Below are 13,647 nucleotides of genomic sequence, written 5' to 3'. Positions count from 1 at the left end.
GCAGAATTTTTTCTTTTTTCTTTGTGCACCATTCATTCGGCTCTGAACATTTACAACTATTTTGCCTTTATCCAGCCCGCTTTGGCTCTGCTTACCCCTGAGTTCTGTTTATCTCGGAGCTATCGACCTGACAAAGGAGAGGGTGTCACATGGTCAATCGGGGACATTGTCATCTTCTCTAAGTTAGCATTAGCTTTGCAGACAGTACGCAGCTTTGCACACATTACTACATGGCTTTATTTTTGCAAAGACATTGTTCGTACTTGTCACATGAGAACCTATTGCTGTGTGCATTCTCTGCCAGTTCCTGGGACTTAGTCTGGACAGTGTGAGAAAGGTTGATAAACAATGCCCCTTGTTATTTTGGTCAGGCCCTAGCACCTAGACAAAACATACCAATGCAGCTGTTGTTTGGAAATCGTACTTTGGTATTATGGGGATAGATGCATATGGAACACACACTTGGAGAGGGAGCTTTCTAGGGAAAATAGCGGGACAGCACCTATGATGTAGAGCTACCATCTATATTCTAAAGTATGGGGTCTGCAGACAAAACCCATATATATATCTAATAGATAATATACTACTTCTGAGCCAGGGGAGGGAGGTTAGGCCCTATTGTCTTTTAAAGATGACATCTCCCTTTATGATTTATAGACTAGCTGCTATGCTGACTGTATTTGTGTTATGCATTTTGTTGCTTGATTTAACATGTATACTGCATGTTGGAGCACGTTAGTTAAAATAAATATTTTACATTTGTTCTAGTCTCTGTCAGATCTTATTGAGGACAGGTACAAGAGTGCAAGCGAAAGTGTGTGTCTTGCAACCACGAGTCCTGAGAAATTCAGGAGTGTTGTGTTCTGGGGTGTCTAATCACTTGTTTCTCTGTGAGTGAGTAGGAGGGCAAGTGAGACTCTATAGCTAGTCGGTCCTGGGCGCTAAGGTGGTAGGATGACTCAGTCCCTAATCACTGAGGTCTCATAATCCTACGCATAGTTCTGTTCTTGGGTAGAATCCTATCAACAAAAGATGGTGGCTTGAGTCCAAGTGTCCGGGATGGTGGCAGTGGAGACCGAGGCATTGAGAATGGGTTTGATGGCTGTGCAGATGCACTTTAGTCCTTTAGGAAAAATGTGTAGCTAAGCATCTGAAGGAGCTCCCACGTGGATGGAGCGCGTTGTGGAGGCAGGTTCCAGGGCGGTGACAACTGGCCAGCAGGTCAAGGTGGTTTTGGGTTGTTCTTGTTGTCTAAGTGGAGGATCTCTAGTATAGAGGTGCCTGGTTGGGGGGCGAAGTTGTAGATTGTGTTAATTTTGTGGGTGAAGTATTGCAAGAGTTAGGGCCAGAGGTCCAGTGAAGGGGTGATGTCTGTGGTGCTGGTAGAGGGGGATGTGAATTCCTTTAATATCGCAAAGATTTCATTCGAGGTTGTCATGGAGAGTCACAGGGCAGTATAATTTTCACTTACTCATTATTTGTTTAGTACAGCAGTACTAGGCTCACATGCAACCGCCCTGGCAGAGCAACCAGCGCACATGAAATCCTTCACCAACTCTGCCAGGAACATTCTATGACCTCATATAAATGCCATGATAACATTCTACATTCTATGTGTCTATATCTCTGTTAATTGCTCATTGGATAATCTGTGGGTGCAGGTGAACGTATCAATGTATGCGTGTTATCTACGTACAACTGCATGAATGGTTGCATGCATGTTTGTAAGCATGTAATGTGTTATGTGAACATGTAGTATGTGTTGATGTGACCATATACAACAGAGGTGTTGGGGCTGTTTCGGATCCTTTCGTAGAGGGCTAGGCGCTTGGTGGTTCTGAAATGTTGTGCTACATCCAAAGGGGTGATCTGCACATGTCTCTGTCGTTGTTGCTCAGAAATGATAAACTTAGGAAAAATAAAGAGAGCATTACATGTTTCAGCCTGTCCCGCCTTGATGATGTCCGTATGCAGTGAAGAACGGGTGAAGGCTATGTGTAAAAAGTTGCACACCATAATTTTTTAACGGTCCAGCGAGCATTTTACACTTATTATGAAAGTGACCCTCGTTTGGAAGGTTCAATCAGCCTTGTAGTCCTTGATGTGTTTTGTAGGGAAGATAACATTTTAAGGACCACAGATGCAAATGGACAATGTTTTAAATAAAAGTGTAACTGTGGATCTATCGCAGCATTTAAAACACCTTTATATATTTTTAAAAAGTGTCCATTTTCCTACTATGAAATCCAAATTATCCCTGTAGTTTACTGAATTTGAATACATGGGTAAAGCAGTACGAGCATTTTAATGGCAACGAGGACACTCAATAAAACTTCGAAAGGTTGAGAAGTATGCTGAAGGAGATGATGGGTGAAAAAGAGTGGCAGAGATGGAGAGAGGGACTTGTGTTGGTGGTGGAGACAGCTGCTAATGGGGTGTGTCGGGTCCAGGTGCATGATGGCTGTGGTTCTCCGGTCCGCTGAGATAGGTTTACATCTGCATTCTGCATGTGTTCCAGGATACGGTTACCATATATTTGTGAAGTAGAAACATATATGTATATTGCACATTTCAGCTAGGTTCTCTGTCTAAAAAAAGTTATATTTAATTAGAAATGTTCAAAGAAAGTTTCATAATATGTAGGCCAACCTATAGCTTAGCTCTGTCATCATCATCATCATTATCTTTATTCGGATATGCATTATCCATAAAAGTACAAACATTACTCATATTCACATACATGGTCCATCATCATTAAATATTAAAAATAAAACTCAACATTAAAACTAATCAATTAAAATATTACTAAATTATCCATAACTTGATATCATCAAAGATGTTAAAGTGACAGTGTGCGAAGTGAAAATATTTCATGGAAGAGCAGCTAAAGATGGGCAAATCCTTAAATCTCAGAAAGGTTACAGTTAGCAGCATTAAATGAAAGTGCAGGTGTGCATAGTACAAAATGTAAATAGAAGCAATACAAAGTCCAAAAATACATATTGTGCAGCCTAATCCAGCAATCATCAATTCATAGAAAAACGTGAGCGGATGGCCATTTTAAGGAAAGTGCACACTCGATAAGTTATATCATCATCTTTAAGCTGGAGAATAATTTTGTATGCAACCTTAAAATCCGTTTTGCCCTTTGCCCTGAAGAATGTTATCAATAACTACATTCTATATTTTTGATAAAAAGAGCAAAAAGTGTAATATAGACTGTTTCCCTAAGTTACCACATGGGCAAACCAAGTTCTCAATATTAGGTTGATAACCTATGGGGAAGCACAACAGATACTTTATTGAGCCCGATCTAAGACGAAAAAGAAGGCTTCGCTCCCAGCGAGTAATATCTCTTAAGAGATAACTAATAGGAGAGCATAAAGGAGATCCGCCCTCGCCTGTCATTAAAATATATTGTTTCACAGATGCTTTGGCGGATTCCTGGACATATCTCGCATCCCCTTAATATTGATATAAAACTTTACGGATAGTCTTTCCATCAATTCCATCTAGTTGCTCAGGATTATTAAAAATATGCTCTAGATTGACCGCAGTCAAATTTGCCCGTACTTGGGCCAGCCAAGGGATATCCCCGCCCTTATCACATTTTGAGACAATCTGCCAGAAAATCCCTTGTTAACAAGGCTGCTGGATTTTTCCAAACCTTTAGCCAAAATAAAACAGGGCGGGACCTAATGTAATCTTCCAAGTATGGCATTCTTAACTCGTTATGGCATACAAAGGTGGACGATGAAATTGGTAGGCCCAAAAGTCTCCTGCAAAATCTGTTTTCTTCGGCCTGGACACTCTTCAAATTTATATGGCCCCAAATTTCAGCCCCATAGGTCATGATTGGTACACATTGTGTCCTATAGATTTTAAGTAGGGACAGTACCACCTCAATTCTTTTAGGTTGGGGGAGATTTATTACTGAGTTTATGGCTCTTGAAAATGTAGTCCGTCCATAAGCCAAATGTGGTGTCCAGGACCCATTATCAAAAAATTGTAAGCCCAAATAAGGGAAAGAGTGAGTGCATGTCAAAGAATCAGGGCCCAAGGTAATAGTATTAATGGAACGTTTCTTAGGACCACAACACATAAAAAAAGATTTTTTAAAATTTGGACAAAGATCCAAATTATTCATAAAAACTGCAAATCCCCTAACTAAAATTCTCAAGGCGTTAGGTGTTCGGCCCATTAAAACAGCATCATCTGCATAAAGTAAGGCGGGCAGTTTGTTACCATTAATTATAGGGACATCGGAGGTTTGGTTGGACAGGACATTATGAAGTTCATTAATATATAAAATAAATAAGAGTGGGGCGAGAACGCACCCTTGTCTAACGCCTCTCCCAACCACTATGTCTCCTGACACTGCCCCATCCATATTTATCCTTACCCGGGCCCTTAAGTCCCTATGCAGATATGCTAAAAAATACACCAAATCTTTATCTAACCCACAATCTAGAAGGCATTGCCAGAGCCTGAATCTATTAACGAAATCAAAAGCGGACGAAAGGTCCATAAATGCCAGGTAAAGAGGACTGTGTCTGGCGATAGTGTATTTCCCTATGATTAAATTAAGGTTCAAACACTGTTCCACAGTACCAAGATGACTACGAAAACCCAACTGACATTTATTTATTATATTTTCATCCTCTGCCCAAGTTCTGATCTTGTTAAATAGAACTCTCCCCAATATTTAAGGGTGTTATCAATTAGGGAAATGGGTCTGTAACAGCTTGGGTTCGATCTATCTCCTTTTTTAAAAATGGGGATAATTACAGATGGGGACCATGTATTTGGGATTTTTGTTGTGATTAAATTGTTAAAAACGTTAAGTAGCAGAGGAGCCCAGAACTCTGGCCTTGATTTTATAAGGTCAATAGGCAGCCCATCCGGGCCTGGGGCTTTATTTCCCGCACTCTGGAATATTGCCTCCTCGACCTCAATCAAAGAAATTTGAATTTGGGTAGGCATAACATTTTCCAGAGTGTCTTCACAATGGGGCGGGGAGGCATATATTTTCGAGAAGTGAGCAACCCACACTTCACTAGTTATATTGCAGCTTAGGGGGGTAGATATATTCCCAAAAGCTCTCAGGGACTTAGTGGCAGACCAAAAATTGTTTGTATTGTTAAGTTTGGCAGCACAAGCCAAATTATTCCAATACCCTTTTAAGACCACGTCTCGCCTTAATTTTATTACACTTTTATAATTGTGCCTTAGCGTTCTAATAAGAGTGGGATCTCTAGGGGAAACTGATAAAGCTGCTCTGAGATCCCTATTAGCCCTAGAGCAGGTGTTGTCAAACCACCTAGGGTCAAATTTGTGTAGGGCTGCAGGTCTAGAGATCAGTTCCATAATGCCTGCACATAATAGAGTAAAAGCAGAGACTGCCTCTGGGTTGGGGTCAGCCAAGGTGAGACAAGTCTCACAGAAAGATGGATAAGTTTTTACCATCTTCTGGAAAACCTCCCTACAATCCATGCCCTTCCATTTAACTCTTAAACTATCAGTTGAGAGTTCTAAGTTTCCCGCTCCCGGTTCTTTTCTAATATTTGGTCGCGGGGCTACCCTTAACGAGACCGTAATAGGGTTATGATCTCCAAAAGTGGATGCCCTGACCTCTGCCTCAACTAAGTAGTCTTCTAATGATGGAGATATGAAGACATAGTCTATGGTTGAGGCTCGTCCTAGGCCTCTATAAGTGGGTAATGGATTATCATTAGTGTTTGCAGCTGCAATATCCATCACGTTTAAAAGACTGCTACTCGATAGGTGGTCTAATAGCTCGTATCCTCTCTTGCATGGGTTGGGTGGAATAAATTGGGAAGAGCACCCAGTAGTTCCTGCTCCTATCTTTACATTAAAATCACCCCCCAGGCATATCCCTGCTAGTTTGTACTTTTCCAGTAAATTATCCAGATCCTGGATAAAGTTTGGTGTACTTAGGAAATCATTATTATAGAAATTAATAAAACAGATGTAGATCAATACTTGGAAATTAGCATTCTCGGTGGGAATTAGTTTTACTCTGTTTAGGATTATGGGAAATAATATTAAAACATTCATACCCTTCGTGATAAAGCTCTTTAGTTGCCCAGGTTTCTTGGAACATAAGGATGTCAAATGTATTTATCATATTTGCCCAATCTTCTATATTTAATTTTGAGGCCAGACCTGCCACATTCCAACTCAACACCTTCAATATTGAGTCAGAGCAATCGATTAATTGGGTCATTTCCACCCCAGGGCTGATATCAGAAGTCTCCTTGGCTACCGTATAGACCAATCCAGTAGTTTTGGGTGAAAGTCAATCAAGGGTGTCTAAGTCAGAAATAGCTAAAAATCTATTTGCCGACTGATAAGAAAGGCTAAGGAGTGGACACTGTATAGACGGCGGTTTATAGAAGAAACCAAGGGGTAATGCACAGATGTTTGTAGGGGAAAGGCAGTTGGTCTCTTTAATTGCTAATATGGATCCAACGGTCCTAGGCCGGGAAAAATTTATAACAATGCAATCGCCCCTGATAGTTTTCGCTGCAGGTCCCACCCAGCCTACCCTTCGAAACCATTAAAATTTTATGTATATCAGACCTCCTGTACCCTTTGTGTTTAGCCAACCAGTCCACACATTTATTCCGCAGTTGTTCCCAGGACTCTGGTTTATTTTTCTCTAGTGGGGGTACCCCTACAAGAGTTAGCACATATGGGCAGGATGCAGGGGGTACATTTAAAACATCCTTGTTTGGTTCTGCATGCCCCCTGGAGCCAATGTCAGCAACACTCGTGCTAACTATCGGACCCTCTTGGGAATCATCAGGGTTAACATTTTGGGTATTGGCAGATCGAGTGTATAGCTTAAAGGCTAGGGGGTTTCTCATTTTATTATTAGAGTCAAGGGGAACAGGCAACAACTTTACTGTTTGGGGCACTTGTCGAGCCAGTTGCACATTCTGAGGTGGATTTTCCAGGGTGCTGACCTGTCGAGCTGGCTCATTGTGTTCCCTGAAAGGTGGTGTTGCCTTAGTAGTTAGAGATTCCAGGCGATCTAAACGCTTCCATAACTTATCAAAACTTTTTATCCACAAGCCCTTTAACACGATCATACAATGTGTCAACTATGATATCTATAGCAGTATCCCCAAGTGTGAAGTTAGAAAAAGCAGCTTAGCTCTGTCACTACGACCACGCCCAATGCGTCTTAGACCATGCCTTCAAATAAATATTGCTTTCTAGTACTTTGGAATCCCCATCATTATGCGCCCGACTTAAATCTCTCTGTCAGTCTGTCAGTCTGTCTGTCTGTCTGTCTGTCTGTCTGTCTGTCTGTCTGTCTGTCTGTCTGTCTGTCTGTCTGTCTCTCTATCTATCTATCTATCTATCTATCTATCTATCTATCTATCTATCTATCTATCTATCTATCTATCTATCTATCTATCTATCTATCTATCTATCTATCTTATTGTTATCTTGAGTTGCTCCCTTGGTTCTCCTGTACGAAGATACCAGAGACACCTGCCAAGCATTTCTTTAATTCATATGTCACAAGCCTTCTACGATACTACAGTGCTCAGACCAGTCTTCTGAGTTATTGTTTGTAGACCATTCATAACCATTATTTGCTTTACTAGTTTTCTTGAGGCTCAGACTACTGGCCCAGGGACCGCAGCACTTCTGTTGGTAAAAGTCTTCAGTGCAAAAGGTCCCGTCCGCAGTCTCCATCGCCTCTCCTCTTCATCATCTACTGTGGACTGGTTCTGGCCAACCAAAGCTGCATGAGAATCCTCTGGGTGTGAAGGATCTGGAGCCAAGCCTTCTAGGCAGTGTTAGACGCCTGCTCTCTAGGTTCCCGTAGTGTTAGACGCTTGTTCTCTAGATCCACGTAGTGCGAGGCACCTGCTTTCTAGATCCCTGCAGTGTTAGACCCTTGTTCTCTAGATCCCTGCAGTATTAGACACTTGCTCTCTAGATCCCTGCAGTGTTAGACGCTGCTCTCTAGATTCCCGCAGTGTTAGACACTTGTTCTCTAGATCCCTGCAGTGTTAGACACCTGCTCTCTAGATCCCGCAGTGTTAGATGCTTGCTCTCTAGATCCACGTAGTGTGAGGCACCTGCTTTCTTGATCCCTGCAGTGTTAGACGCTTGCTCTCTAGGTCCCGCAGTGTTAGAGACTTGCTCTCTAGAGTCCTGCAGTGTTAGATGCTTGCTCTCTAGATCCCCACAGTGTTAGACGTTTGCTCTCTAGATCCCTGTAGTGCTAGATGCTTGCTCTCTAGATCCCCACAGTTAGACACTTGCTCTCTACATCCCCGCAGTGTTAGACGCTTGTTCTCTAGATCCTGCAGTGGCAGACACTTGCTCTCTAGATCCCCGCAGTGTTAGATGCTTGCTCTCTAGATCCCTGCAGTGTTAGACGCCTGCTCTCTAGATCCCTGCAGTGTTAAATGCCTGCTCTCTAGATCCCCGCAGTGTTAGACACTTGTTCTCTAGATCCCGCAGTGTTAGACGCTTGCTGTCTAGATATCCACAGTGTTAGACGCTTGCTCGCTAGATCCCTGCAGTGTTAGATGCTTGCTCTCTAGATCCCGCAGTGTTAGATGCCTGCTCTCTAGATCCCCGCAGTGTTAGACGCTTGCTCGCTAGATCCCTGCAGTGTTAGATGCTTGCACTCTAGATCCCCGCATTGTTAGACGCCTGCTCTCTAGATCCCCACAGTGACTGTCTCAATCAGCAGGCATGGGTTCCCCCCACCAGCTTGTCTCTGAAGCTGGGCCCTGGTGAAAGGCCTGCAGTGCACTCTGTCATGTGCTTTGGCATCGACTTTGCATGGTCCTTTTTGGTGGACATTTAATAAACGTTATCCCGGCTTCTGTTCTTGGACCTCCTACTGGTCCAAGTCTGGCTTCCACCAGAAGGCCAGTCCTCGACCCAGTGTCTCTGTTCACATGCAAGGCTTCTCATTTGTTAACTATAGATAGAAACTGAGCCTGGTCTCTCCGTGATAATTAGTGCATGTATGTGCGCTTGGGTACTCTTTTTGGGTTTGAAGAACTTTATAGAAAGAGATGATGATGGTTTGTTAACAAAAACGAATTTATGTCTGTTCGCTATGGTTTCTTCTTTATAGGAAAAGGAAACCACACGTGGAACCTTCAGCGGGAGAAGGACCTCCAGGTCACCATAGTTCCCTCCATCAAAGGTGAGTTCAGACGGTTCACCTTGCGATTTTGTTATGGCGACACATCCAGAAAAACCACCACAGAGAACTCCCCAACGACTAAAGGTCAATAAGAAGAAAAACCCAGATAAGGCATTGCAACATATTTAACATTGTGATGAAAAGGTTGTTTTGTTGTAGATAAGACAAGGTAAAGAATTAGATTCAGGTTAGTGTTTCTAGTGTGGTTTAAAGTAGGGTTAAGGTGGAGCTATAGCTAGGACTATCCTTAGGAATAAGCGGAGGATAGGGTTTAGGGTTTTGGTGGAGTACAATTAAAATCTATTATTGTTGCAAGGGGATTTGTTGTAGCAGGTTTCTTGTGGCAAAAAAGTAATAATAATTTTAAAATGTTTGTAGAGAGTCCCTTTGGGTGTCTTCTCTGAAATGACGTTGGTCCTTTCACCTTTGGTACTCGCGGCCAGGCGGGACCTCATGGATTCCAACTGAGCAGCGTGGTGGAGGAGTGATGGGAGGTGGCTGTTCTTGAAAGACCCCCATACCTTCATAGATCCCAGTCTTATACATTAAATAAAACCTCAAGGTCCTGTGCAGTGCATCTGTGCAGAAGGTCTGTGCAGGTTCTTGCATCATCTTTGGGGGAGGATGTTATCGGAAGTTAGTGTGCAGATGGGTCTAGGGCTGTGGCTGCTTAGGGGCATATCTCAAAGTCTAGTGTTTGTAGCCGTAGCCACAGCGCCATTTCTATATATATGCAACATAGGCGGTTGCCTATAACATCTGTTGCTGGGAGAGTCGAGGGGTGCTACCCATAAAACCATTGAACATGGATGTCACTACCTGATGGCCCTAAAACACATGGTTAATGGTGTGAAAAGTGTGTTTCACCTAATGAAATGGCCCTTGGTGGCTGTAAACAAAACCTCTTGGTGTTCATCCAAGGCCGAGGGATTCCTTGGAGAAATGGCTGTGAGAATTCCTCTCTTACGGTTTCACTGTACTTAGGGTCTCTGGTTAAAGTTAGTTGTGAGAATGCCCCCCCACACAATCACAGTATCCTAGGATCACTCGCCCACCACACTGCGCTGAAACCTAGGCAGAGTGACCCACTGCACTGCACTCTTGTGACATTAGCACAAAACTATATGCTACAACACATTTTCTCCACCCTGTGCTGCATCATATGGGCACCCCCAACATATCACATTATACACAACATCCTAACACAGTGCTTAATAGCTACGCGACATAAACCCTCCATGTTGCACTGCATTGTTAGACTACTATTCTATCAGCTAGTACTCTCTGGATGCTAACATGACATACTGCACTGCGCCCTCAGTACAATGTCCACTCAGGGCCAGCACATTCTTGGGATACAAACCCAACACACTGCACTGTATTCTAGTGACAGAAATGCACAAGACCACAATAAATACAAGAAACAGCCAGAAATTCCACCCCAGAGGCAATCTGGGTGAATACTACCAAATGTGTCATAAAGCATTAATGCATGACTACATCTTTAGGACTGGCTTCACACTATGACGTCTTCCTTATGCGGAGGTAATAGAAACATATCCTCTGATGGCAAATAGTAACCCACTGAACGATGCAACCTGCCCCATTCTTCCTTAACCATGCAAACGTCCGGAGCAGCCGGCATGGCTCTTGGGTTGGAGGGTCACAGGGGTCATGATGGGGTGTCAGGGGGTAGTGAGCGGGGGGGGGTAATAAAAAAAATCTTTAACTTACCTTGTGGCCGGGTCCCGTGTCTTCTCTGCTCCTGCTCTCCTGCCTCTGACAGTAACAGGAAAGAGGCAGACAGGCTCCCTCCCACAAGCCAATCATAATGCTGCAATGCAGTGTTGTGATTGGTGTGTGCGCCATGATACGGAGCTCAGCCAGGGACTGTAGGGGTGGGCATGTTCTCCAGGCAGGCTCTATTGCAGCCTGCATGGAGAACAGGGAAGTGTGCAAGACTGTTTTGGGCGGGCCGAGAGGAAGGGAAGCCAGCATCCTAGGACCTGTTTCGGAGCATCATCCCTCATCAGCCAGACTAGCTTGAATCCAGTGGCACAGTGCACATGGAACCCACGTCTGGGCATACCCTTCCCACTTAGGGCGACAAATGCAAAAGGAACAATTGATGGACAGAATGCTGGACAATGCAAACATTCACCCTCAGTCACAAAGATCGGGGGTGAATGTATGACATTGTTCTGCATTCTGTCCATCAATTGTTCTTTTTGCATATGTCACCCCGAGTGGGACGGATATGCCCAGACGTGGGTCCCATGCGCCCCATGCCACTGGAGTCAAGCTATTCTGGCTGATGAGGGCTGAAACTGGTCCTAGGATACATGTTTCCAGTCCAGGGAGGACCTGGCCTGGCAGTTCGGGCTGGACTGTTCCCATTGGGCGCAGGGTCAAGACTGATTTGCATATGTCTGGGTTCAAACTGGAACGGGATGGGTAGCAAACGAATGATGGATTTAGGCCCAGATCTCTCTACTGAGGTGAATGTATGACAGTGTTCTGCATTCTGTCCATCAATTGTTCTTTTTGTATTGAGATTGACCAGCACAAAGAGCAGCTCTGATGACAAGATATTCGATCTACCTTTTTCAAAATGTATAGAGATTGGCATGATCCTCCTGTCTCCATGAGGCTGGATGGCCTGTTTTGATCATCAGGTGGTCTTGAGTAATTGTTGGGGGGCCTGGGATTCATATGACCATACTTTCATCTCCGGCTTTGTAAATGTTGGGTTATCACTGCAGTAGGGGAGGTGTGGGAGCTACCCCAGAGAGAAGCAAGTAGTAAGAAAGAGATCACCTATCTGCAGTCAAGCTGCAGAGAGATAGATGGACGACCCCCTCCCCTACTGGGCCCTGCCGCTCTTACCTGCAGAGGCCGCAGCTGATAGAAAGCATGGCTGGCACAGTTTTCTATTCCGATATGCGCACATTCCACTGTGTAAATATTTCTCTTAACTTTGCAGCTGTAATGTGCAAGTGACACTCAAAGACGCAGAGACCTGGATAAATGTGCACAAAATCAGGAAGCTTCTCTTATGCCGCTTTTAAGATGTACGCATCTGTCAGAGTAGTTTACTAGCAATGTGAGGACATGTCAAGAGTTGAGGCATATCCTGGTGTGCCCACTTCTGTCCCACATAATCAACACAGTGCTGCATAGTCTTCCAAAGGTACTAAAATAGTAAAACATTTTATCCAGAAGAATTCCGCTTATAATAGATTCACCATCCAGTCACAATCCAACTTCTGTTGGCGAGGACAGTCCTTCTTTACGCAACATTTGTGCCCCTTATTTAGAATTGAAAATGAGGTATACATCTTGAGTAATCTGATATGTTAAATGTTTTAAGGATTTATTTAAAACATATTTTTGAAAAATAGTATAAAAATTACTTTTTTTTAGGATTATCCTTTATTAGTAGTAACCGATGGATGAATTGAACGCTTTCAGTGAGAAATCTAACTCTCACACTCCTTAATTACTAACACTGTTGTTTCTTTGCAGCTTCTGTGTACATCCAGGCAATTCTCCTTTGCCTCATCATCTTCCTGGCCTTCTACCTTGGGGCGCTTGTCGTTGCCTTCGTGCACTATTTCAGGTAAGCCCTCTGAACACTGGTATTTACATTAAAGGCCCCTACTGCCCCTAGGAGGACAAGGGATTGTCAAGATAAAAAGCAATGTATTGAAAGAAGAAAAGCAGATCTAAAGTAGTCAATCTCCATGGGCTCCTAGAAAGTAAAGGAAGCACATTGCCCTCCACACTGATTGGTCAGTTTGTCTATCAGTTCTCTGGTTAGTATTGGGTACACTCTGGACTCAGTCGCCACATAAATCCCCAATGGACTCTGGCTCCATGAGAACATGAACATGAGCCTGAATCTGCCTGAGCTTCACAGGGGTTTTTGACACCGATGAACCGCTCAAAATAGCCCTACAGATAACATATCGATTGAGACCCTTTGAAGGTATCTCTTATCTCTAATATAAGTTGTCTCAGTCTTTCCTGAAGCATAGGAAGACATGTAAAGGGTCTGCAAACAAGCCTTCCTCCACAGGGCACCTTGGACAGAAGTGCTGGGCTTCCTGGTCAAAAGTACAGGTCATATTTGTTGAACCTCAGTTAGGGAGGAAGTTCCTTGCCACAGAAAGCCGTGACTTTGGGCAGCCTCCCAGTACTTTTCTTGTCTGTAGATACCCCCTTTGTGCCTCTGCCCATGCATAACCAGTACAGGACCAGAAGGGCCAAATCTATGCAATGTCTTCAGAGATCCACATTAGATACATTACATCGTATACATCTAAATGAACTCTTTGGCATAGTCAGTGGATAGCTATAGATATTACGTGGGTTGGTCCCTCCTGGGTTTTTCTACTGACACGCCTGTACAAGCTCATTGTAAATTTAACTCCAGTGTC

The 13,647-nt window shown here is 43.5% G+C and overlaps 1 protein-coding gene across 2 annotated transcripts in view; it reads left to right on the top strand.

Annotated features, from left to right (window-relative positions):
- SIDT1 (SID1 transmembrane family member 1) overlaps positions 1–13,647 on the top strand; it is a 588,249-nt gene that overhangs the window by 422,351 nt on the left and 152,251 nt on the right. For both annotated transcript variants that reach the window (XM_085621093.1, XM_085621092.1), the window contains exons 8-9: positions 9,137–9,208; positions 12,734–12,827. In XM_085621093.1, coding sequence (XP_085477219.1) covers positions 9,137–9,208; positions 12,734–12,827 — 166 coding nt within the window. The remainder of the gene's footprint in view (positions 1–9,136; positions 9,209–12,733; positions 12,828–13,647) is intronic.

Source organism: Triturus cristatus, chromosome 8, assembly GCF_964204655.1.
Source record: "Triturus cristatus chromosome 8, aTriCri1.1, whole genome shotgun sequence".
Taxonomy (NCBI): Eukaryota; Metazoa; Chordata; class Amphibia; order Caudata; family Salamandridae; genus Triturus; species Triturus cristatus.
This window is presented reverse-complemented; position numbering and strand designations above follow the sequence as displayed.